At 42.1% G+C, this 23,291-nt stretch overlaps 1 protein-coding gene across 2 annotated transcripts in view; it reads right to left on the bottom strand.

Annotated features, from left to right (window-relative positions):
* Positions 1-23,291, bottom strand: part of atg16l1 (ATG16 autophagy related 16-like 1 (S. cerevisiae)) — a 55,109-nt gene that overhangs the window by 31,053 nt on the left and 765 nt on the right. For both annotated transcript variants that reach the window (XM_024441974.2, XM_024441975.2), the window contains exons 2-5: positions 11,674-11,785; positions 11,451-11,544; positions 11,001-11,106; positions 2,557-2,630 (exon numbers count right to left, since the gene is read on the bottom strand). In XM_024441974.2, coding sequence (XP_024297742.1) covers positions 2,557-2,630; positions 11,001-11,106; positions 11,451-11,544; positions 11,674-11,779 — 380 coding nt within the window. In that variant the 5' untranslated portion in view covers positions 11,780-11,785. The remainder of the gene's footprint in view (positions 1-2,556; positions 2,631-11,000; positions 11,107-11,450; positions 11,545-11,673; positions 11,786-23,291) is intronic.

Below are 23,291 nucleotides of genomic sequence, written 5' to 3'. Positions count from 1 at the left end.
CTTTTCTGATTTGTGACCAGGTTGCCTGCTGCTAGCTAGTCATAATGCTATGCTAGGCTATCGATAAGCATTTGTGTAAGTTTGTCTTGCTTTGGCTGTAAAGCATATTTTCAAAATCTAAGACGACAGGGTGATTAACAAAAGGCTAAGAGGCCTTATATGGAGGCCTTATATGGAATACAGTTAGAATAAAGGAGTCTGTATTGAAAACATGCCCATGTCAGGGGAGATACCCATTTAGGCAATCCCTAGCTGCTGGGCTGCTCAGTCCTGGTGGTCTGCCGTTCTGTGGGTTGTCACCGGCATTGGCTTAACACACCCAAAACTAGTAAATGAATGTTTCACTAAGATCCTAAAGTTGAGTTTTAAACCCCTAGGGACAGGACGGGGCAACCCAGCTATAGTGTGCAAGTAAAGATAGTTGTACATTACTGTTTGTCCTGTGAGATTAATTGCTGAAATTGCTGTTTGTGTTTTAAATGTATATTTGAGGAGTATGTGGGCTATTTATAAAATTGTAACCTTTTCATTGATAATTAAACCCTTTTAAGGTGGGAACTGGGAAGGAAATTGAATTGGGATGGAGTTGAGTTATTGACTAGGCTGACTATACAAGTCAGTGCTCTCAACTCTTGCATTCTTAAAAAACAAGTACAGGGCCTCCTGAGTGGCGCAGCGGTCTAAGGCACTGTATTGCAGTGCTTGAGGCACCGCTACAGACCCGGGTTCGATCCCAGGCTGTGTCACAGCCAGCCATGACCGGGAGACAGCGCACAATTGGCCCAGTACCGTCCGGACTAGGGTAGAGATTTCCTTGTCCAATCACACTCTAGTGACTCCGATTGACAGCTGGACGGCGTTTCCTCTGACACATTGGTGCGACTGGCTTCTGGGTAAAGCGAGCAGTATGTCAAGAAGCAATGCAGTTTCAGAGGACGCATGGCTCTCAACCTTTTTGTCTCTCCCGAGTTGGAACAAGATTAACTACCAATTGGATATCACGAAATTGGGGGGGGGAAAAATGGTAATAATGTGCCTTTACCCCTTTACAAGTACAGAATCAATGCTGCATATGATGTCAGGGTTGCTGTCAAAAACAGCAGCCAGAATAGACCTGCTTGTTTAAAAAGTCAACCAGCCAAACTCTCATTAGGATTGCGTGTTTGTTTTCTGGTCTACACATGTGTGATGTGATCAGATTATTACATGTCATATAAAAATGGTATTTTAAGTCACAGTTCTGACCTATACTTTTTTTCAACAATCATTTCTAGAGTAAGAAGTACAATAGGCCTGACCATTTTTCATCTGTATTGTTACTTAGGCTTGCACTATTAAAAACTTAGCTTGTGTGTTCTGTTAGACATGTGTGATGTGATCAAATCAGTTTATTCCTGTTCAGAATTTATATTATTTATTGTATTTTAACAGCAACAGTTCAAACCTAGACAGATATGCAAGAGTTTTTAAATGGGGATCAAACATGAATAGCTATTTATGAGTATTAAGTTATTGTTGTCGTCTATATTGCATTTGTTTTTGGCGTTAGGGCAATGTAATGTACCCATATTTACGTATAGTTGCAGGTCTTCCTGGGTCCCAGGAAAACAGAATTTCTAGTTTGGGTCCCAGGCTGAAAAAGTTTAAGAACCCCTGATTCAGAGCATCCCAAACAGCCTCAATGGGTAACAGGGCTGGTAAGTATGCAGGCCATGGAAGAACTGGGACAGTTTCAGCTTCCAGGAATTAGTGTACAGATCCTTGCGACATGGGGCCGTGCATGATCATGCTGAAACGTGGTGGCGGAGGATGAATGGCACGACAAAGGGCCTGAGGATCTCATCGCGGTCTCTGTGCATTGAAATTGACATCGATAAAATGCAAGTGTGTTTGTTGGCTATAGCTTATTCATGCCTATACCATAACCCCAACATGGGGCACTCTGTTCACATCAGCAAACTGCTCGTCCACACGATGCCATAGACGTGGTCTGTTGTGAAGCCGGTTTGACATACTGCCAAATTCTAAAACATTGAGGCAATTTATGGCAGAGAAATTAACACTTGATTATCTGGCAACAGCTCGGGTGGACATCCCTGCAGTCAGCATGCCAATTGCATTCTCCCTTACCTTCTGACATCTGTGGCATTACAAAACTGCACATTTTAGTGGCCTTTTGTCACCAGCACAAGGTGCATCAGTGTAATGATCATGCTGTTTAATCAGCTTCTTGATATGCCCCGTGTCAGGAGGATGGATTATCTTGGCAAAGGAGAAATGCTCACTAACTGGGATATAAACACATTTGTGCAAATATGAGAAATAAACTTTGCGCGTATGGACATTTTCTGGGACATTTCATTTCAACTCATGAAACACCACATTGTTCAGTGCAAATAGGATGGTCAGAAATCCCTGATTTAATCAGGAAGAAACCATACCTCTGGTTCATGGGAACGACATCAGTAGGTAACAATAGAGCAAATAGCTGGGGTGTTGGAAAGTACAAAAAGTCCCAATCAAGCAGAGACTAAATAACATGTAGAGTAAACTCACTTGGCCTCATTGTGCTGAATCTCCTTGTCCTTCTGCTGAATCTGGTGGTTCAGCTCAATCACACTCTGGGCCAGCTATATGAAAGCAGAGCAAGAGAAAGACACTGTCAAAAAAATCCACAACTGATGGCAAGTTAGTTACAAAACAAACCCAATTATAAACAAATGGAAAGTCAAGGTCTTAAATCCAGACCTTGCTCCAAATTACATAGGTCACAGACATTAAGACTTATTTGAATCAAATTAAATAGCCAAAAAACAGCAGTATGCTCTTCAGATATTATCTGGCAAATAAAGTCATTTGAGCAACAAGCTTACTTTGAAATCACAGCTAGCCACATGGTTAACACGATACTTATACACATTTCACCCCTTTGATCGATCATGACTCATGATCAATCCTTTATTTCTAGCCATCAGTCACCGCATCTTTGGGGACAGGGATACATAAGTCTTGTGAGTTATAAGGCAATGAGGCCAATGACAAAGTCAAAAACAATGGAGCCTTTGATTCTGGTCCTCTGTCCCACTCCTGCCCCATCCATACACAGTGATTTAGTGGAGGGTGTACACAGGCGTAGGCCACATACACACTTTTTCAGTTGCCATCGCATATAATCACTTCATGCCGGAGAATACAGTATTACCGAAACACAAGGGGTGCTATTTCTATTTTTTGACACATAACACATTTAGGCAACAGGGATCTTGAGCCAGGAGGGGATTGAATGTTTGAAGTAACCAAGAAACTTGATCTTGACATCTAGCCACTTAGCTAGCAAACAAAATGCATAGCTGGAGCACTGAGCATGATATCATTTGACATCTTAAGATTCCTTAGTTACTCTTAACTTATTATAAGCAGTGGCATAGCACATGCCCCTCTTTATAACCGGGAACTTCTGACTCAGTTTGGACTGCCTCAATTACCAGTCAAAAGTTTGGACGCCTACTTATTCCAGGGTTTTTCTACATTTTTAATATTTTCTACATTGTAGACTAATAGTGAAGACAATTATACACAAATGACGCCGGAGAGGATGGCTGCCGTTTTACAGGCTCCTAACCACCTGTGCTATTTTGTTGCATTGTTTGTAACTCATTTTGTACATAATGTTGCTGCTACCGCTTATGACTGAAAAGAGCTTACGGACATCAGAACAGCGATCACTCACCTCGAACTGGATGAAGATTTTATCTTTAAAAGACTAAAAAGTGAACTATAAACTGGACGATCTACAATTAAAAAACTATCCTACCAATGGTACATTAAAAACTAATATCTTACATTTCACCGAGACGTGGCTGAACGACGACACGGATAATATAGAGCTGGCTGGCTTCTCCGTGCATCAGCAGGACTGAGCAGCTACGTCTGGTAAATCAAGGGGCGGGATATTTGTCAACTGCTGGTACTCGATGTTTAATACTGAAGAAGTCTCGAGGTACTGATCACCTGAGATAGAATACCTCATGACAATTTACCAAGAGAGTTCTCATCCATATTATTCGTAGCCATCAATTAAACACCACAAACCGATGCTAAGATCACTCAGTGAGTCGTACAAGGCCATAAGCAAACAAGAATATGCTCATCCAGAAGCAGCGCTCCTAGTGGCCTGGGGGCTTAATGCAGGGAAACATTTTACCTCATTTCTACCAGCATGTCAAGTTCAACCAGAGAGGAAGAGAAAAACAAATCAACTCTAGAACACCTTTACACCAAACAGAGCTCTTCTTCACCCTCCATTTGACAAATCTGACCCTAATTCTATCCTCCTGATTACAATCACCAACTAAAGCATGAGGTACCAGTGACTCGCTCAATACGGAAGTGGTCAGATGTTGCGGTGCGGATGCTACTTTGCTAGCACAGATTGGAATATGTACCGGGATTCATCCAATGGCATTGAGGAGTATACCACCTCAGTCATCAGCTTCAACAATAAGTGCATCGACGACGTACAGTCACTGTGGGGATGACGTACATAACCCAACCAGAAGCGGTTTTACAGGCAACATCCGCATCGAGCTAAAGGTTACAGCTGCAGCTTTCAAGGAGCGGGATACTTATCAAGACACTTAAAAGAAATCCTGCTATGCCCTCAGACAAACCATCAAACAGGCAGTGTCAATACAGGACTAAGACTGCATCCTACTACACCGGCTGACGCTAATGTGATGTGGGAGGGCTTGAAAAATATTAGACTACAAAAGGGAACGCCCGCCGCGAGCTGCCCAGTGACACGAGCCTACCAGACGAGCAAAAAGCCTTTTATGCTCACATCGAGGCAAGCAACACTGAAGCATGCACGTGAGCATCAGCTGTTCTGGATGACTGTGTGATCACTCTCCATAGCCAATGTGAGGGAGACCTTTAAAACAGGTCAACATTCAAAGACTCGGGGCCAGACGGATTACTGGGACGTGTATTCAAAGCATGCGCAGACCAATTGGCAAGTGTCTTCACTGACATTTTTCAACCTCTCCCGGACCAAGTCTGTATTACTGCCTACCATAGTCCCTGTAAAGCTGATATTTTGGCTAGAAGACTTACATGCTGACTAGACCGCATGCATCGCGTAGTCTGGCCCACCCACACACAGGTTGAAATATCAAAAAGTGTACCAATTATATTAATTTGGGGAAAGGTCAAAAACCATTAAACATTTATGGCAATTTATCTAGCTAGCTTGCTGTTGCTAGCTAATTTATCCTGGGATATAAACATTGGGTTGTTAACATTTCAGGTAAACTAAGTCCTCTACGCCGACAATTTATACACTGACGTCAATACAAATGTGTTTGAAAATCAAACACTTCATGAGAGCCTAGGAGCTCATTTTGCACCACAATTCTATAGGCTATGCAAAAGCACGAGAACAGTGATGGCCTCTACTAAAAAGAGGATCCCATCAGCTTTCTATAGGCTAGGCCTAGTATAGTAATTTCTCAACATTCCTAAAATTAAGCACATTGTTAATCTTTACAACAGGAGTATAGTCTACCTGGCTGGCATGAAAACGAACCACGGGAAAAGCATCCTCCATTCACTGTAAGCGCATAGATGACATGCATTTTCCCCGCAGCCCCAGTTTCAAGACATGCATGATAATGGTCTTTGAGGAAAGTATTCAATGCTTTGACTTCTTCTACGTTGCAGCATTACTCTAAAACGGACTAAATATAAAAAAGTCCTCAGCAATCTACACATAATACCCCATGATTGCAAAGCAAAAACAAAATGTAGAAATTTCAGCTAATTTAATAATAGTAAACAGAAATACCTTACATACAGTGGGGCAAAAAAGTAGTCAGCCACCAATTGTGCAAGTTCTCCCACTTAAAAAGATGAGACCTGTAATTTTCCTCATAGGTACAATTCAACTACAGACAAAATAAGAAAAAAAAATCCAGAAAATCACATTGTAGGATTTAATGAATTTATTTGCAAATTATGGTGGAAAATAAGTATTGTCACCTACAAACAAGCTAGATTTCTGGCTCTCACAAACCTGTAACTTATTTTTTATGAGGCTCCTCTGTCCTCCACTCGTTACCTGTATTAATGGAACCTGTTTGAACTTGTTATCAGTATAAAAGACACCTGTCCACAACCTCAAACAGTCACACTCCAAACTCCACTATGGCCAAGACCAAAGAGCTGTCAAAGGACACCAGAAACAAAATTGTAGACCTGCACCAGGCTGGGAAGACTGAATCTGCAATAGGAAAGCAGCTTGGTTTGAAGAAATCAAATGGGGGAGCAATTATTAGGAAATGGAAGACATACAAGACCACCGATAATCTCCCTTGATCTGGGGCTCCACACAAGATCTCACCCCGTGGGGTCAAAATTATCACAAGAACGGTGAGCAAAAATCCCAGAACCACACGGGGGGACCTAGTGAATGACCTGTAACCAAAGTAACAAAGCCTACCATCAGTAACACACTACGCCACCAGGGACTCAAATCCTGCAGTGCCAGACGTGTCCCCCTGCTTAAGCCAGTACATGTCCAGGCCCGTCTGAAGTTTGCTAGAGAGCATTTTGATGATCCAGAAGAAGATTGGGAGAATTCATCTGACCATATGACAACCAAAATATAACTTTTTGGTAAAAACTCAACTCGTTGTGTTTGGAGGACAAAGAATGCTGAGTTGCATCCAGAGAACACCATACCTACTGTGGAGCATGGGGGTGGAAACATCATGCTTTGGGGCTGTTTTTCTGCAAAGGGACCAGGACGACTGATCCGTGAAAAGGAAAGAATGAATGGGGCCATGTATCGTGAGATTTTGAGTGAAAACTTCCTTCCATCAGCAACGGCATTGAAGATGAAACGTGGCTGGGTCTTTCAGCATGACAATGATCCCAAACACACCGCCCGGGCAACGAAGGACGGGCTTCGTAAGAAGCATTTCAAGGTCCTGGAGTGGCGTAGCCAGTCTCCAGATCTCAACCCCATAGAAAATCTTTGGAGGGAGTTGAAAGTCTGTTGCCCAGCAACAGCCCCAAAACAGCATTGTGCAAGTTCTCCCACTTAAAAAGATGAGGCCTGTAATCTATCATAGGTACACATCACTGCTCTAGAGGAATGGGCCAAAATACCAGAAAGTGTGTGAAAACCTTGTGAAGACTTACAGGAAACATTTGACCTCTGTCATTGCTAACAAAGGGTATATAACAAAGTATTGAGATAACTATTTATTTGGTCAATAACTAAAGTTTTCCACCATAATTTGCAAATAAATTCATTAAAAATCCTACAATGTGATTTTCTGGATTTTTTTTCTCATTTTGTCTGTCATAGTTGAAGTGTACCTATGAGGAAAATTACAGGTCTCGTCTTTTTAAGTGGAAGAACTTGCACAATTGGTGGCTGACTAAATACTTTTTTGCCCCACTGTAAGTATTGAGACCCTTTCCTTTTTGGTAAGGCACACACCTGTCTGTATAAGGTCCCAGGGTTGATAGTGCATGTCAGAGCAAAAACCAAGCCACGAGGTCAAAGGAACTGTCCGTAAAGCGCCGAGACAGGATTGTGTCGAGGCACAGATCTGGGGAAGGGTACCAAAACACTTCTGCAGCATTGAAGGTCCCCAAGAACACAGTGGCCTCCATTCTTAAATGGAAGAAGTTGGAACCACCAAGACTCTTCCTAGAGCTGGCCGCCCGGCCAAATTGAGTAATCGGTTGAAAAGGGCCTTGGTCTGGGAGGTTCCCAAGAACCCGATGGTCACTCCGACGGAGCTCCAGAATGCCTGTGGAGATGGGAGAACCTTCAAGGACAACCATCTCTGAAGCACTCTAAGCAGTTGATGTTACTCTTCAATAACACAGACCCCAAAGCAAATCAGGGGGAGGAAAATAAGTTTATTCAAAGAGAACAAATCATGCGGGGAGGTAGATGTTTATTCTCCCCTGTGCTTCTCTCCACAGAACAAAGGGACAGGATGTAGTTTTTTAACCCAGCCCTAGCCTGTGATTGACCAATTAGAATTTCTTGCAATAAAACTGGGCCAATGGCCAAATTACAAGTATCCTATTTTAGGTTCAACATAAACAATTTGGACCAATGAGAACTTGCCATGTGAGTCCAGGACTGAAATTCCTCCCATGTCTCTGAACCATTGATCATTAATCCCCTATTACAGACAAACCACTAATTCCATTGACCGTTAATACTCTTGAATGTTAGTCCTCTTGACCTTTAGTACTGTGCGTTGTGTATTTATCTTCAAAATATTCTTACAACTCCACCAAATCAGGCCTTTATGGTAGAGTGGCCAGACGGAAGCCACTCAGTAAAAGGCACATGACAGCCTGCTCAAAATTTGGCAAAAAGCACCTTGACAGTCAGACCATGAGAAGCAGATTTTCTGGCCTGAATGCAAAGCGTCACGTCTGGAGGAAACCTGGCACGGTGAAGCATGGTGGTGGCATCATCATGCTGTGGGGATGTTTTTCAGACTCATGGACTGGGAGACCAGTCAGGGTCAAAGCAAAGATGAACAGAGCAAAGTACAGAAAGATCCTTGATGAAATCCTGCTCCAGAGCGCTCAGGACCTTGGAAGGTGAACCTTCGCCCCAGCCTAACAGGAACAACGACTCTAAGCACACAGCCATTACAACGCAGGAGTGGCTTCGGGACAAGTTTCTGAATGTCCTTGAGTGGCCGAGCCAGCGCCCGGACGTGAACCCGTTTAACATCTCTGAAGAGACCTGAAAATAGCTGTGCAGTGACGCTCCACATCCAACCTGACAGAGCTGGAGGATCTGCAGATAACAGTGGGAGAAACTCCCAAAATACAGGTGTGCCAAGACTGTAGCATCATACCTAAGACTCAAGGCTGTAATCAATGCCAAAAAGGTGATTCAACAAAGTACTGAGTAAACGGTCTGAATATTTAGGTAAATGTGAGATTTCAGTTCTAAAAACTGCCTTGTCATTATGGGTGAGTGTGTAGATCGAGGGGGGGGAAACAATTTAATCCATTCTAGAATAAGGCTGTAAAGTAACAATTTGTTTAAAAAAAATAAAAATAGAGTCTGAATACTTTCCGAATGCACATTTTTAAAATTTGGGGTATGCTTGATCTATACATTTTTAAATGGAGAATCTGAACTCCCATGGCTTACTTTGGCCTTAGTTGGTGATGTCATAAATCTAGTAAAAGTGATCAACATCTTTTAGCCTCTTTCCCTAATCTTGACACCCACCGCCTCACCGTTGGCGGGGACCTCCGGGAAGGCAAAAGCTCTTTCTACATTCATGACCCAAATGGGTTGTGTTGATCCATGGTGCGTCGTCCACCCCCGGTCACATTATACTTCAACTTCTCTCATCTCGAGCATAGGTTCTATCTAAAAAGTAGTCTTTCTCCCTTCAGTTAAGAATACAGAATATTCTGCTATAGTAATTTCAGACCTTTCGCCCAAAATAATAAATAAGAATTGGAGATTTAACAGGACCATATTGTCTAACAAAGAATTCTGTGACTATCTCAACCAACAGATGTATTCATGACGACACCTCTCCCTCTTCTTTGAGAGACTTCCAAAGGTGTATTACGGGGAAATAATTTCTTACAATGCTCATTATGGTCAAACAAAGATCTGAATCTTCAAGAACTACTGGACTTGGCACAAGACCACCAATATACAACTTCACCATTCCCTGAATTATACACAGAGGCTAAAACTTCAAACTCAATTTAACCTGCTTTCAACTGAAAGCAGAGTTTCTGTTGCAATGAACAAAGGGGGAGTACTTCAAATATGGTGACAAGGCCAGCTTCCTGTTGGCACACCAACTTAAAAAGCCAGTCAACATTCATCTTATTTCTCAGGTATATGACTCGTCCCATAATATTACAAGTGATCCCTCTATTAATGCAACTTGTAATTTTATTCCAACCTCCACAAATCCAAAACACCATCAGATAATACAGCTATGGACAACTTTAGATATTCCATCCATTGATATCCAAGTTATGGACATGAGTAAAGTTCTGGATAACACTCTGCATCTAGATGAAATAAAAGGGTCTAAAGGTAACGCAAAGTGACAAGGCCACAGGCCCTGATGGCTTGCCCTTCCATTTATTTAAAGCCAATCAACTTGCCCCATTACTATCAGATATGTTCACTGACTCATTATCAAAGGTAAGGCATGAATTATATTGTTATTTCTGAGTTGTGTGTCGCGCCTGGCGGGATGAAATATGATAGTCTTTTTGTTTGATGGGGTGCTGTCCTCAGATAATCGCATGGTTTGCATTCGCCGTAAAGCCTTTTTGAATTATGACACCGTGGCTGGATTAACAAGAAGTCAAACTTTAATTTGACATATTGCATGTGTATTTATTTATTTTTTAAATATTTACAATTCTGTAGTTTGAATTTGGCGCCCTGCACATTCACTGGATGTTGGTCAAGTGGGACGGTAGCGTCCCATCTAGCCTAGAGAGGTTAAGCTATCTGTATTCCCAGTCATGTGAAATCCATAGATTAGGGCCTAATTAATTTAATTCAATTGACCGAATTCCTTATGAACTTTTACTCAGTAAAATCTTTGAAATTGTTGACTGAGTTTATATTTTTCTTCTGTGTATGAAGTGGTTAATTTAAACCCGTTCTATTTTTGCCTCAAACCGGGGCCAGTTTGTTTGAGAGGAAATGAGAAAGCAAGGATTTGGCATCTAGTAAAATTCAGACCCAGCCAAGGGGTGACCAACCCTCATTCTGGAAATCTACCCTCCAAGATATCATCCCAAACCTAATCTAGCACACCCAATTCTACTAATTAGCTGCTCCCCAGAACCTCAATTAGCTGAGTCAGCTGTGCCAGGTTAGGGTCGGCACGAAAGCCTACAGTGTAGTTCTCCAGGGGAAGATTTGGGCTGGACGTTGGACGGGCAGGCACAATAAACAAGCTAACCTCGCCCCTTTTCTTATGAAGCTCTGTCAGCTCCTCCTGGTGCCTGATTCGCATCTGGGCCATCTCCTGCTGTAGGTTGTCGCTGCGACTCGAGTCTGCCCCCGGGCTGAGGAATCAAACACAAATGGTTATACAACATCACAAGCAAGGTTAGTGCTATCCAAGATTCTTGGGAAATCCCTACCCTAACCGTTTCAACATCAATGTGGTAACTAAGATTTGGACGTCCCAAGGATCCCATTTAGACTTTCTCTCAAGCAAGGGATTTTTGGAACGCCATCCAATCAACTCTTCTTATAAAACCAATGCCCACTTTAAATTAACCTCTATCCCCTAGGCACTCGAGTAGATCTGAAAGGACTGGAGTGGATAGGTATAAGCAATATGGTAGTAGCTTGATTTCGCAACACACACAAACAAGTTCAAAGGTCAAATCCTGGGGAGGCCTACCTGCCGTCATGTCTGTTCTGAAAGTCATATTTGTCCGACTGGTATCTCTCTGAAAGAACAGCCTGTAGATCAGACTTCTCCAAGAGACGGTTATCTGAGACCAACACAAAAAGGAACTTTATTAAACACACACTTTCTGGGATACCTGCACAGGCAGCAGAACTAAAAAGCATCTTAGCATCAATAGCATCTTGAGCACTGAGATATGGTATGTGGCTCTAACATTGGTGGATGATCTCCTCGAAGGCCTGCCTCTGCACACGGTCCCTCTGCTTCAGCTGCTCGCCGACGTGCCTCTTCCATGAACACTCCACACGACGTTCTGCCATCACCACCTGCACACACACACCCACCAAAAAGTTAATACATCCGTCACACCCTGTCTCGTGAACCCATTTCAAGAGAAATGACTGGCAAAAGCATCTAGGCACACCACGGCTTCCAATATTAAGTAATAATATATCAAGTAAAGCCAAGTCTAATAAGAATAAATGGGCAAGGCGAGTACTGCTGCTTCAACCTTGTTAGAATAAATTCATGTTCCATTTGATTATGAAATCTTTCAAAATGCCATACATGCTGACCAAACCGCTCACATGCATATGGATTTCGTACCCCCACACCAGACACGATCAGGAGATTCAGGTCAAAATTTCAAAACAAACTGAATTATATTAATTTGGGGACAGGTCAAAAAGCATAAGATTTAGGCAATTTAGTTAGCTTGCTGTTGCTAGCTAATTTGTCCTGGGGTATAAACATTGGGTTGTTATTTTACCTGAAATGCACAAAAAGTCCTCAACTCCGACAATTGATCCACAGATAAAAACAGTAACCCGATCTCGTTTCTCGTCATCGCTCCTCCTTCAGGCTTCTTATTTTGGACTTAATATGGCGGTTGGCAACCAACTAAAGCATTACTACAACCTACCGGAGTGTGGACCGTCATCTTCTGCATATACCTACCCACTCCAATCCTTTCAGATCTACTCGAGTGCCTAGGGGAGAGGTTAACTTAGAAGTGGGCATTGGTGTTATAAGAAGCGTTGTTTGCATTACAGGGTCAGGAAAATCACCCATGATGGAATATGCTCCTAAAAACCAATGAGATGAGGCCGGACATGCAGCGCGTTGCGTGTCACAAAAATAACAGATTTCGATTTTAGCGCCGGGCCACCCGGACGCTCGCTACTGCCCGCGAGTAGCGTGGGTGCAATGACTGCGAAATAAATGTACACATGCAAGCAATTCAACGCTCGCACAATTGACATGTCCGGTCTGGTCAGCATGTTATGTTAGGTGGAATATATCAATACAATTTTTTTTCCCCAAATAATAAAAACACGGACAAGAGCCAGAGAAGCGAAGGCGAAGCGACAGGGTTTACTAAGCCCAAAAATAAGACAACGAACTGAGTTTCTGTATGGTGGTCAATGAGTGTCAAATTAAGTCAACAAAAAATGGAATTGCTCATTTGATCTAAATAGAAGTTTAGTAATGGTTAGGTTGTTAACCTCTTGGATATAGGGGGCGCTCTTAATTTTTGGATGAAAAACGTTCCCGTTTTAAACAAGATATTTTGTCACGAAAAGATGCTCGACTATGCATATAATTGACAGCTTTGGAAAGAAGACACTGACGTTTCCAAAACTGCAAAGATATTGTCTGTGAGTGCCACAGAACTGATGTTACAGGCAAAACCCAGATAAAAATCCAATCAGGAAGTGACGCATTTTTTAGGAAACCGCCTCATGCCAATGACTCCTTATATGGCTGTGAAGGAGCTAGGAGTCGGCTTATGTTTTCCCCAAGGTGTCTGCAGCATTGTGACGTCTTTTTAGGCATTTCAATTGGAGAATGGCTGTAAGAGACCATATAGGGCGAGTGGACGCATGGTGTCTCCCGGAGAAAACCTTGCGTAAAATACTGAGGTAGCCATTTTTCCAATCGTTTATGAGAAACCAACTGCCTCCACGGATATATTATCGAATACATATGTTAAAAACACCTTTTTATTTCACCTTTATTTAACCAGGTAGGCTAGTTGAGAACAAGTTCTCATTTGCAACTGCAACCTGGCCAAGATAAAGCATAGCAGTGTGAACAGACAACAGAGTTACACATGGAGTAAACAATTAACAAATCAATAACACAGTAGAAAAAAAGGGGAGCCTATATACATTGTGTGCAAAAGGCATGAGGTAGGCGAATAATTACAATTTTGCAGATTAATAACACTGGGGTGATAAATGATCAGATGGTCATGCACAGGTAGAGATATTGGTGTGCAAAAGAGCAGAAAAGTAAATAAATAAAAACAGTATGGGGATGAGGTAGGTAAAAATGGGTGGGCTATTTACCGATAGACTATGTACAGCTGCAGCGATCGGTTAACTGCTCAGATAGCAAATGTTTGAAGTTGGTGAGGGAGATAAGTCTCCAACTTCAGCGATTTTTGCAATTCGTTGAGGATGGATCCTAAACAACGTTTGCCGTGTTTGTCGATATTATGGAGCAAATATTGAAAAAAGTTTGCCGTTATAGTTTAAGTATTTTCGGTCGATTTCTCAGCCAAGTAGGATGAACAAACGTGATGTTTTTCGCCTACAAAAATATTATTTTTGGAAAAAAGGAACATTTGCTATCTAACTGGGAGTCTCCTGAGTGAAAGCATCTAAAGTTCGTCAAAGGTAAATGATTTAATTTGGTTGCTTTTCTTATTTTTGTGAAAATGTTGCCTGCTGCCAGCACAGCCTAGCATTATGCCATGCTAAACTTACACAAATGCTTGTCTAGCGTTGGCTGTAACGCATATTTTGAAAATCTGAAATGACAATGTTGTTAACAAAAGGCTAAGCTTGTGTTTCAATATATTTATTTCATTTGCGATTTTCATTAATAGGAAACGTTGCGTTATGGTAATGCGCTTGAGGCTATGTTTACGCTCCCGGATACGGGATTGCTCGTCGCTAGAGGTTAAGAATGCACTGATGTGGACGCACATAGCATTTTGTCAATGGAATAAATAACTTAGAGTTGTGCCTGTTGTTCACACAGGTACAGTTGAAGTCAAAAGTTAAGACACTTAGGTTGGAGTCATTAAAACTCGTTTTAACTTCTCCACAAATTCCTTGCGAAAACTTGTTTGTTAACAAGTCGGTTAGGACATCTACTTTGTGCATGACAAGAAATGTGTCCAACAATTGTTTGCAGACAGATTATTTCACTGTCACAATTCCAGTGGGTCAGAAGTTTACATACACTGAGTTGACTGTGCCTTTAACTTCTTAAGGTATAGGGGGGCAGCATCTCCACTTTTGGAAAAATAGCATGTCCAATTTCAACTTCCTGCTACTCATGCCAAGAATATAAGATATGCATATTATTAGTAGATTTAGAAAACACTGAAGTTTCTAAAACTGCTTGAATCATGTCTGAGTATAACAGAACTTATGTAGCAGGCAAAACCCCGAGGACTAACCGTTCAGATTTTTTTTTTTTTTAGGTCTGTCTGTTCAGTGAGTTATCATTGGGAAATGATATTTCTTAGGCACTTGTTTTCAGTTCCTACCACTTCCACTGGATGTCACCAGTCTTTGGAATTTGGTTGAGGTTATTCATTTGTGCAATGAAGTACGACCATCTTAGGAAATGAGTAACACTGGTGAGAGTTGCGCAAGACTTGAAAAGTAGCGTTAGTTTCCTCTCGTCCTCTATATATCACAAATAAACCCGTCTACAATTTGATCGATTACTAACGTTTAAAAATACCTAAAGTTGTATTACAAAAGTAGTTTGAAATATTTTGGCAAAGTTTATAGGCAATTTTGAAATAATTTGCAGTGACATAGCGTTTTTTTTCTGGATCAAACGCGTCAAATAAATGGACATTTGGATATATATGGACGGAATTAATCGAACAAAAAGGACCAATTGTGATGTTTATGGGACATATTGGAGTGCCGACAAAAGAACCCCAAAGGTAAGGCATGTTTTATATTTTATTTCTGCGTTTTGTGGAATGCCTGCAGGGTTGAAATATGCTACTCTTTGTTTACTGTTGCGCTATCATATAATAGCTTCTTAAGCTTTCGCCGAAAAGCCTTTTTAAAATCTGACATGTGGGCTGGATTCACAACGAGTGTAGCTTTAATTGAGAATCTTACATGTTTGATTTAATGAAAGTTTGATTTTTATATCATTTTATTTGAATTTGCCGCACAGCATTTTCCCTGCCTTTTGGCCAAGAGGGACGCAAGCCTCCCCAATACCATAAGAAATTAAACAGCTTGGAAAATTCCAGAAAATGATGTCATGGCTTTAGAAGCTTCTGATTGGCTAATTGACATCATTTGAGTCAATTGGAGGTGTACCTGTGGGTGTATTTCAAGGCCTACCTTCAAACTCAGTACCTTAGATCATTTGAAAATCTAAATAAATCAGCCAAGAACTCAGAAAAAAAAAAAAAAAAATTGTAGACCTCGACAAGTCTGGATCATTCAATTTCCAAACGCCTGAAGGTGCCACGTTCATCTGTACAAACACCATGGGACCACGCAGCCGTCATACCACTCAGGAAGGATATGCTTTCTGTCTCCTAGAGATGAACATACTTGTATGAAAAGCGCAAAGCAATCACAGAATAACAGCAAAATGACCTTGTGAAGATGCTGGAGGAAACCGGTACAAAAGTATCTATATCCACAGTAAAACGAGTCTTATATCAACATAACCTGAAAGGCCGCTCAGCAAGTAAGAAGCCACTGCTCCAAAACCCCCATAAAAAAGCCAGACTACGGTTTGCAACTGCACATGGGGACAAAGATCGTATTTTTTGGAGAAATGTCCTCTGGTCTGATGAAACAAAAATAGAACTGTTTGGCCATAATGCCCATCATTATGTTTGGAGGGAAAAGGGGGAGGCCTGCAAGCTGAAGAACACCATCCCAACCGTGAAGCATGGAGGTTGCAGCATCATGTTGTGGGGGTGCTTTGCTGCAGGAGGGACTGGTGCACTTCACAAAATAGATCGCATCATGAGGTATGAAAATTATGTGGATATATTGAAGCAACATCTCCAGACGTCAGTCAGGAAGTTAAATCTTGGTCGCAAATTGGTCTTCCAAATTAACAATAACCCCAAGCATACTTCCAAAGTTGTGGCAAAATGGCTTAAGGACAACAAAGTCAAGGTATTGGAGTGGCCATCACAAAGTCCTTACCTCAATCCTATAGAAAATGTGTGGGCAGAACTGAAAAAGCATGTGGAGCAAGGAGGCCTACAAACCTGACTGAGAGTTACACCAGCTGTGAGGAGGAATGGGCCAAAATTCACACAACTTATTGTGGGAGGCTTGTGGAAGGCTACCTGAAACATTTGACCCACGTTAAACTATTTAAAGGCAATGCTACACTCTAAGTATTTGGTATGTAACCTTTTGACCCACTAGGAATGTGATAAGAGAAATAAAAGCAGAAATCACTATTATTTGGACATTTCATTCTTAAAATAAAGTAGTGATCCTAATTGAACTAAGACAGGGAATTTTTACTATAATTAAATGTCAGGACTATTGAAAAACTGAGTACAAATGTATTTGTCTAAGGTGTATGTTAACTTCCGACTTCAACTGCATCTGCCGTCTCAATGTCTAGAACGGACCCACCTGTTCTTGCATCCCATCTTTGAGGTCATGCATTTATATTGTTAGAGCGGTCACTTGACCATCTTGACAATATAATAGATCATATTTGCTATAGCTAGCTATATTAGTAAAGTCAAAAAGGTTGAATTCAAAGTCTCTCTCATAACCAAACTGCTTTGGTTGGAAGACACGATAAAAATAAATTAGAGTTGTCACATGCTTTGTAAACAACGGGTGTAGACTTACATAAAAATCATAACTTACAGGTCCTTGTCCAACAGTTAAAGAAAAACAAAAAGTGACAAGCAATAATTACACAGTGAAAGGAATACCAATACAAAATTGATGTGCAGGGGTACAGGGTAATTGAGGTAGCTATGTACATATACTCAGCAAAAAAAAGAAAAGGAAAAAGAAAATCCTTTTCAGGACCCTGTCTTTTTACTACTAATATATATATATATATATCTCACCTTTATTTAACCAGGTAGGCTACTTGAGAACAAGTTCTCATTTGCAACTGCGACCTGGCCAAGATAAATCAAAGCAGTTTGACACATGGAATAAACAAACAGTCAATAATACAGTAGTACAAAAGAAAAGAAAAAGTCTATATACAGTGAGTGCAAATTAGGTAAGTTAAGGAATTAAATAGGCCATGGTGGCAAAGAAATTACAATATAGCAATTAAACACTGGAATGGTAGATCGGCACAAGATGAATGTGCAGGTAGAGATACTGGGGTGCAAAGGAGCAAAATAAATAAATAAATACCAGTATGGGGATGAGGTAGGTCGATAGATGGGCTGTTTACAGACGGGCTATGTACAGGTGCAGTGATCTGTAAGCTGCTCTGACAGCTGGTGCTTAAAGCTAGTGAGGGAGATGCAAGAATCTCTGAAGCTGGAGACTCGCAATGCGTTCCAGTCATGGGCAGCAGAGAACTGGAAGGAAAGATGACCAAAGGAGGAATTGGCTTTAGGGGTGACAAGTGATATACAGTGGGGCAAAAAGTATTTAGTCAGCCACCAATTGTGCAAATTCTCACACTTAAGAGGCCTGTAATTTTCATCATAGGTACACTTCACCTACACTGCTCAAAAAAATAAAAGGGAACACTAAAACAACACATCCTTTTTCTTTACATGGTTGAATGTGCTGACAACAAAAATCACACAAATTATCAATGGAAATCAAATTTATCAACCCATGAGGGTCTGGATTTGGAGTCACACTCAAAATTAAAGTGGAAAACCACACTACAGGCTGATCCAATTTTGATAATAATGTCCTTAAAACAAGTCAAAATTATGCGCAGTAGTGTGTGTGGCCTCCATGTGCCTGTATGACCTCCCTACAACACCTGGGCATGCTCCTGATGAGGTGGCGGATGGTCTCCTGAGGGATCTCCTCCCAGACCTGGACTAAAGCATCCGCCAACTCCTGGACAGTCTGTGGTGCAACGTGGCGTTGGTGGATGGAGCGAGACTTGATGTCCCAGATGTGCTCAATTGGATTCAGGTCTGGGGAATGGGCGGGCCAGTCCATAGCATCAATGCCTTCCTCTTGCAGGAACTGCTGACACACTCCATTCACATGAGGTCTAGCATGGTCTTAAATTAGGAGGAACCCAGGGCCAACCGCACCAGCATATGGTCTCACAAGGGGTCTGAGGATCTCATCTCGGTACCTAATGGCAGTCAGGCTACCTCTGGCGAGCACATGGAGGGCTGTGCGGCCCCCCAAAGAAGTGCCACCCCACACCATGACTGACCCACCGCCAAACCGGTCATGCTGGAGGATGTTGCAGGCAGAACGTTCTCCACGGCGTCTCCTGATGTGTCACATGTGCTCAGTGTGAACCTGCTTCCATCTGTGAAGAGCACTGGGCGCCAGTGGCGAATTTGCCAATCTTGGTGTTCTCTGGCAAATGCCAAACGTCCTGCACGGTGTTGGGCTGTAAGCACAACCCCCACCTGTGGACGTCGGAGGGTTAACACAGTGTCCAAGGAGGGCCAGAAGTATACAGAATGGTGTCGTCTGCATAGAGGTGGATCAGAGAATCACCAGCAGCAAGAGCAACATCATTGATGTATACAGAAAAGAGAGTCTGCCTGAGAATTGAACCATGTGGCACACCCATAGAGACTGCCAGAGGTCCGGACAACAGGCCCTCCAATTTGACACACTGAACTCTGAGAAGTAGTTGAACCAGGCGAGGCAATCATTTGAGAAACCAAGGCTGTCGAGTCTGCCAATAAGAATGTTGTGATTGTCAGAGTCGAAAGCCTTGGCCAGGTCGATGAATACGGCTGCACAGTAATGTCTCTTATCGATGGCGGTTATGATGTCGTTTAGAAACTTGAGCGCGGCTGAGGTGCACCCATGAGCTCTGAAACCAGATTGCATAGCGGAGAAGGTATGTTGGGAGTCTAAAATGGTCAGTAATCTGTTTGTTGACCTGGCTTTCGAAGACCTTAGAAAAGACAGGATAAGATAAATATAGGTCTGTAGCAGTTTGGGTTTAGAGTGTCACCCCCTTTGAAGAGGGTGATGACCGCGGCAGCTTTCCAATCTTTGGTAATCTCAGACGATACGAAAGAGAAGTTGAACCGGCTAGTAATAGGAGTTGCAACAATTTTGGCAGATAATTTTAGAAAGAGGGGGTCCAGATTGTCTAGCCCAGCTGATTTGTTAGGGTCCAGATTTTGCAGCTCTTTCAGAACATCAGCTATCTGGAGTTGGGTAAAGAAGAAATGGTGGGGGCTTTGGCGGGTTGCTGTGCAGGGTGCCGGGCAGTTGACCGGGGTAGCCATGTGGAAAGCATGGCCAGCCGTAGAGAACTGCTTATCGAAATTCTCAATTATAGTGGATTTATCGGTGGTGACAGTGTTTCCTAGCCTCAGCAGTGGGCAGCTGGGAGGAGGTGCTCTTATTCTCCATGGACTTTAGTGTCCCAGAACCTTTTTGAGTTAGAAATTTGCATCCTGTAGTACTGTTTGAAAAGGCTTGCCTTAGCTTTTTCTAACTGCCTGTGTATATTTGTTCCTAACTTCCCTGAAAAGTTGCATATCACAGGGGCTATTCGATGCTAATGCAGAACGCCACAGGATGTTTTTGTGCTGGTCAAGGGCAGACAGGTCTGGAGTGAACCAAGGACAATATCTATTCCTAGTTCTAAATTGTTTGAGAGGGGCATGCTTATTTAGGATGGTGTGGAAGGCACTTTTAAAGAATAGCCAGGCATCATCTACTGACGGGATGAGGTCAATGTCATTCCAGGATACCCCGGCCAGGTCGATTAGAAAGGCCTGCTCGCAGAAGTGTTTCAGGGAGCGTTTGACATTGATGAGGGGTGGTCGTTTGGTCGCAGACCCATTACGGATGCAGGCAATGATCGCTGAGATCTTGATTGAAAACAGCAGAGATGTATTTGGAGGGCGAATTAGTTAGGATAACATCTATGAGGGTGCCCGTGTTTACTGATTTGGGGTTGTACCTGGTAGGTTCATTGATAATTTGTGTGAGATTGAGGGCATCAAGCTTTGTTTGTAGGATGTGTTTTAAGCATGTCCCAGTTCAGGTCACCTAGTAGCACGAGCTCAGAAGATAGATGGGGGGCAATCAGTTCACATATGGTATCAAGGGCACAACTGGGGGCAGAGGGAGGTCGATAGCAAGCGGCAACATTGAGAGACTTGTTTCTGGAAAGGTGAATTTTTAGAAGTACAAGCTCAAATTGTTTGGGTACAGACTTAGTAATATAGAACTCTGCAGGCTAATTAACTTCACAGCTCTTCATTATAAAGGGTTTAAACTCCGTTTCCCCATGCTTGTTCAATGAACCATAAACAATTAATGAACATGCACCCGTGGAAAGGTCATTAAGAAACTAACAGCATACAGAAGGTAGGCAATTAAGGTCACAGATATGAAAACTTAGGGCACTAAAGAGGCCTTTCTACTGACTCTGAAAAAAAAAAGAAAGATGCCCAGGGTCCCTGCTCATATGTAGTTAAGAAATTCATGTCAGCAGGCAATATTAACTAAGGGGGGCAAAAAAGTCACTTCTCTTGCGTTCAGTGCAAGCAGAGTCAGAGTACATGCAGCAGTTTGGGCCGCCCGGCTCATTGCGAACTGTGTGAAGACCATTTCTTCCAAAGACAAATTCATTTGTCATAATTATGTAAAATACCAGCAAAGGTTGTGCAATGTAACAGCAATATTTAGACTTAGGGTTGTCACCCGTTACATAAAATACAGAACGGTTCCGTATTTCACTGAAAGGATAAACATTTTGTTTACAAAATTATAATTTCCGGATTTTACCATGTTATACCAAGGGCTCGTATTTGTGTGTTTATTATAATTAAGTATATGATTTGATAGAGCAGTGGTAGGCAGCAGCAGGCTCGTAAGCATTCATTCAAACAGCACTTTACTGCATTTGCCAGCAGCTCTTAGCAATGCTCTTAAGCACAGTGCTGTTTATGACTAAGCCTAACAACTCCCGAGATTAGGCTGGCAATACTAAAGTGCCTATAAGAACATCCAATAGTCAAAAGGAATATGAAATACAAATAGTAGAGAGAGAAACAGTCCACTAATAACTACAACCTAAAACTTCTTACATGGGAATATTGAAGACTCATGTTAAAAGGAACCACCAGCTTTCATATGTTCTCATGTTCTGAGCAAGGAACTTATACGGTCGTTTTTTTTTTTTTTTTTTTTTTTTACATGGCACATATTGCACTATTTCTTCTCCAGTGTTTTTGCATTATTTAAACCAAATGTTACAGGTTTCATTATTTATTTGAGACTAAATATATTTTTATGTATTATATTAAGTTAAAATAAGTGTTCATTGTTCATTCAGTATTGTTGTAATTATCATTGCATAGATATTTTGGCAGATTTAAATCGGTATGGGCTTTTTTTGGTCTTCCAATAAATTGGTATCAGCGTTAAATCATTAATCGGTCGACCTCTAGTTACAACAACTGCAAAGGATCGGTACAAAGTCGCTGGACCAGACAGGACTGGCAAAAAGTGCTCTTCACTGACGTGTCGCGGTTTTGTCTCACCAGGGGTGATGGTCAGATTCACATTTATCGACGAAGGAATGAGCATTACACAGAGGCCTGTACTCGAGGTGGAGGGTCCGTCATGGTCTGGGGCAGTGTGTCACAGAATCATCAGACTGAGCTTGTTGTCATTGCAGGCAATTTCAACTCTGTGCGTTTACAGGGAAGACCTCCTCCCTCCCTTCAGGCTCATCCTGACATGACCCTCCAGCATGACGATGCCACCATGCATACTGCTCGTTCTGTGCATGACATGAATGTCAGTGTTCTGCCATGGCCAGCGAAGAGCCCGGATCTCAATCCCATTGAGCACATCTGGGACCTTTCGGATCGGAGGGTGAGGGCCATTCCCCCCAGAAATGTCCAGGAACTTCAAGGTGCCTTGGTGGAAGAGTGGGGTAACATCTCACAGCAAGAACTGGCAAGTCTGGTGCAGTCCATGAGGAGGAGATTCACTGGAGTACTTAATGCAACTGGTGGCCACACCAGATACTGACTTACTTTTGATTTTGACCCCCCACCCTTTGTTCAGGGACACATTATTCCATTTCTGTTGGTCACATGTCTATGGAAGTTGTTCAGTTCATGTCTCAGTTGTTGAATAATATGTTCATACACATATTTACAGATGTTAAGTTTGCTGAAAATAAACAAACAGTTGACAGTGAGAGGACGTTTATTTTTTTGCTGAGTTTAGGTAGGGTTTAAAGACAACAGCATAGATAAGACAGTAGCAGCAGCATGTGTGAAAGTGTGAGGCATCAGTATGCATGTGTGCAGGCTCATGTAGTGTGTGTGTGGTGGGGTGTCAGTATGTGCAAGTGTGTGGGTAGAGTCCAGTGTGTGCGTAAAGTAGGTAAAATAGTGAGAGAAAAAAAAGGGTAAATGCGCGCAGTCCGGGTAGCCATTTGATTCGCTATTTAGCAGTCTCATGGCTTGGGGGTAGAGGCTGTTAGGGTACTGTTGGTTCCAATTGCCATGAGGTAGCAGAGAGAACAGTCTATGGCTTGGGTGACTGGAGTCTGAAAAATGTTGGGCCTTCCTCTAACACAGCCTGGTAAATTAGAGGTCCTGGATGGCAGGGAGCTCGGCTTGTTAAATCATTTACA

Source organism: Oncorhynchus tshawytscha, linkage group LG13 (genome assembly GCF_018296145.1).
Source record: "Oncorhynchus tshawytscha isolate Ot180627B linkage group LG13, Otsh_v2.0, whole genome shotgun sequence".
Classification (NCBI taxonomy): Eukaryota; Metazoa; Chordata; class Actinopteri; order Salmoniformes; family Salmonidae; genus Oncorhynchus; species Oncorhynchus tshawytscha.
Note: the sequence above shows the minus strand (reverse complement) of the source record. Positions and strands in the feature narration are given on the sequence as shown.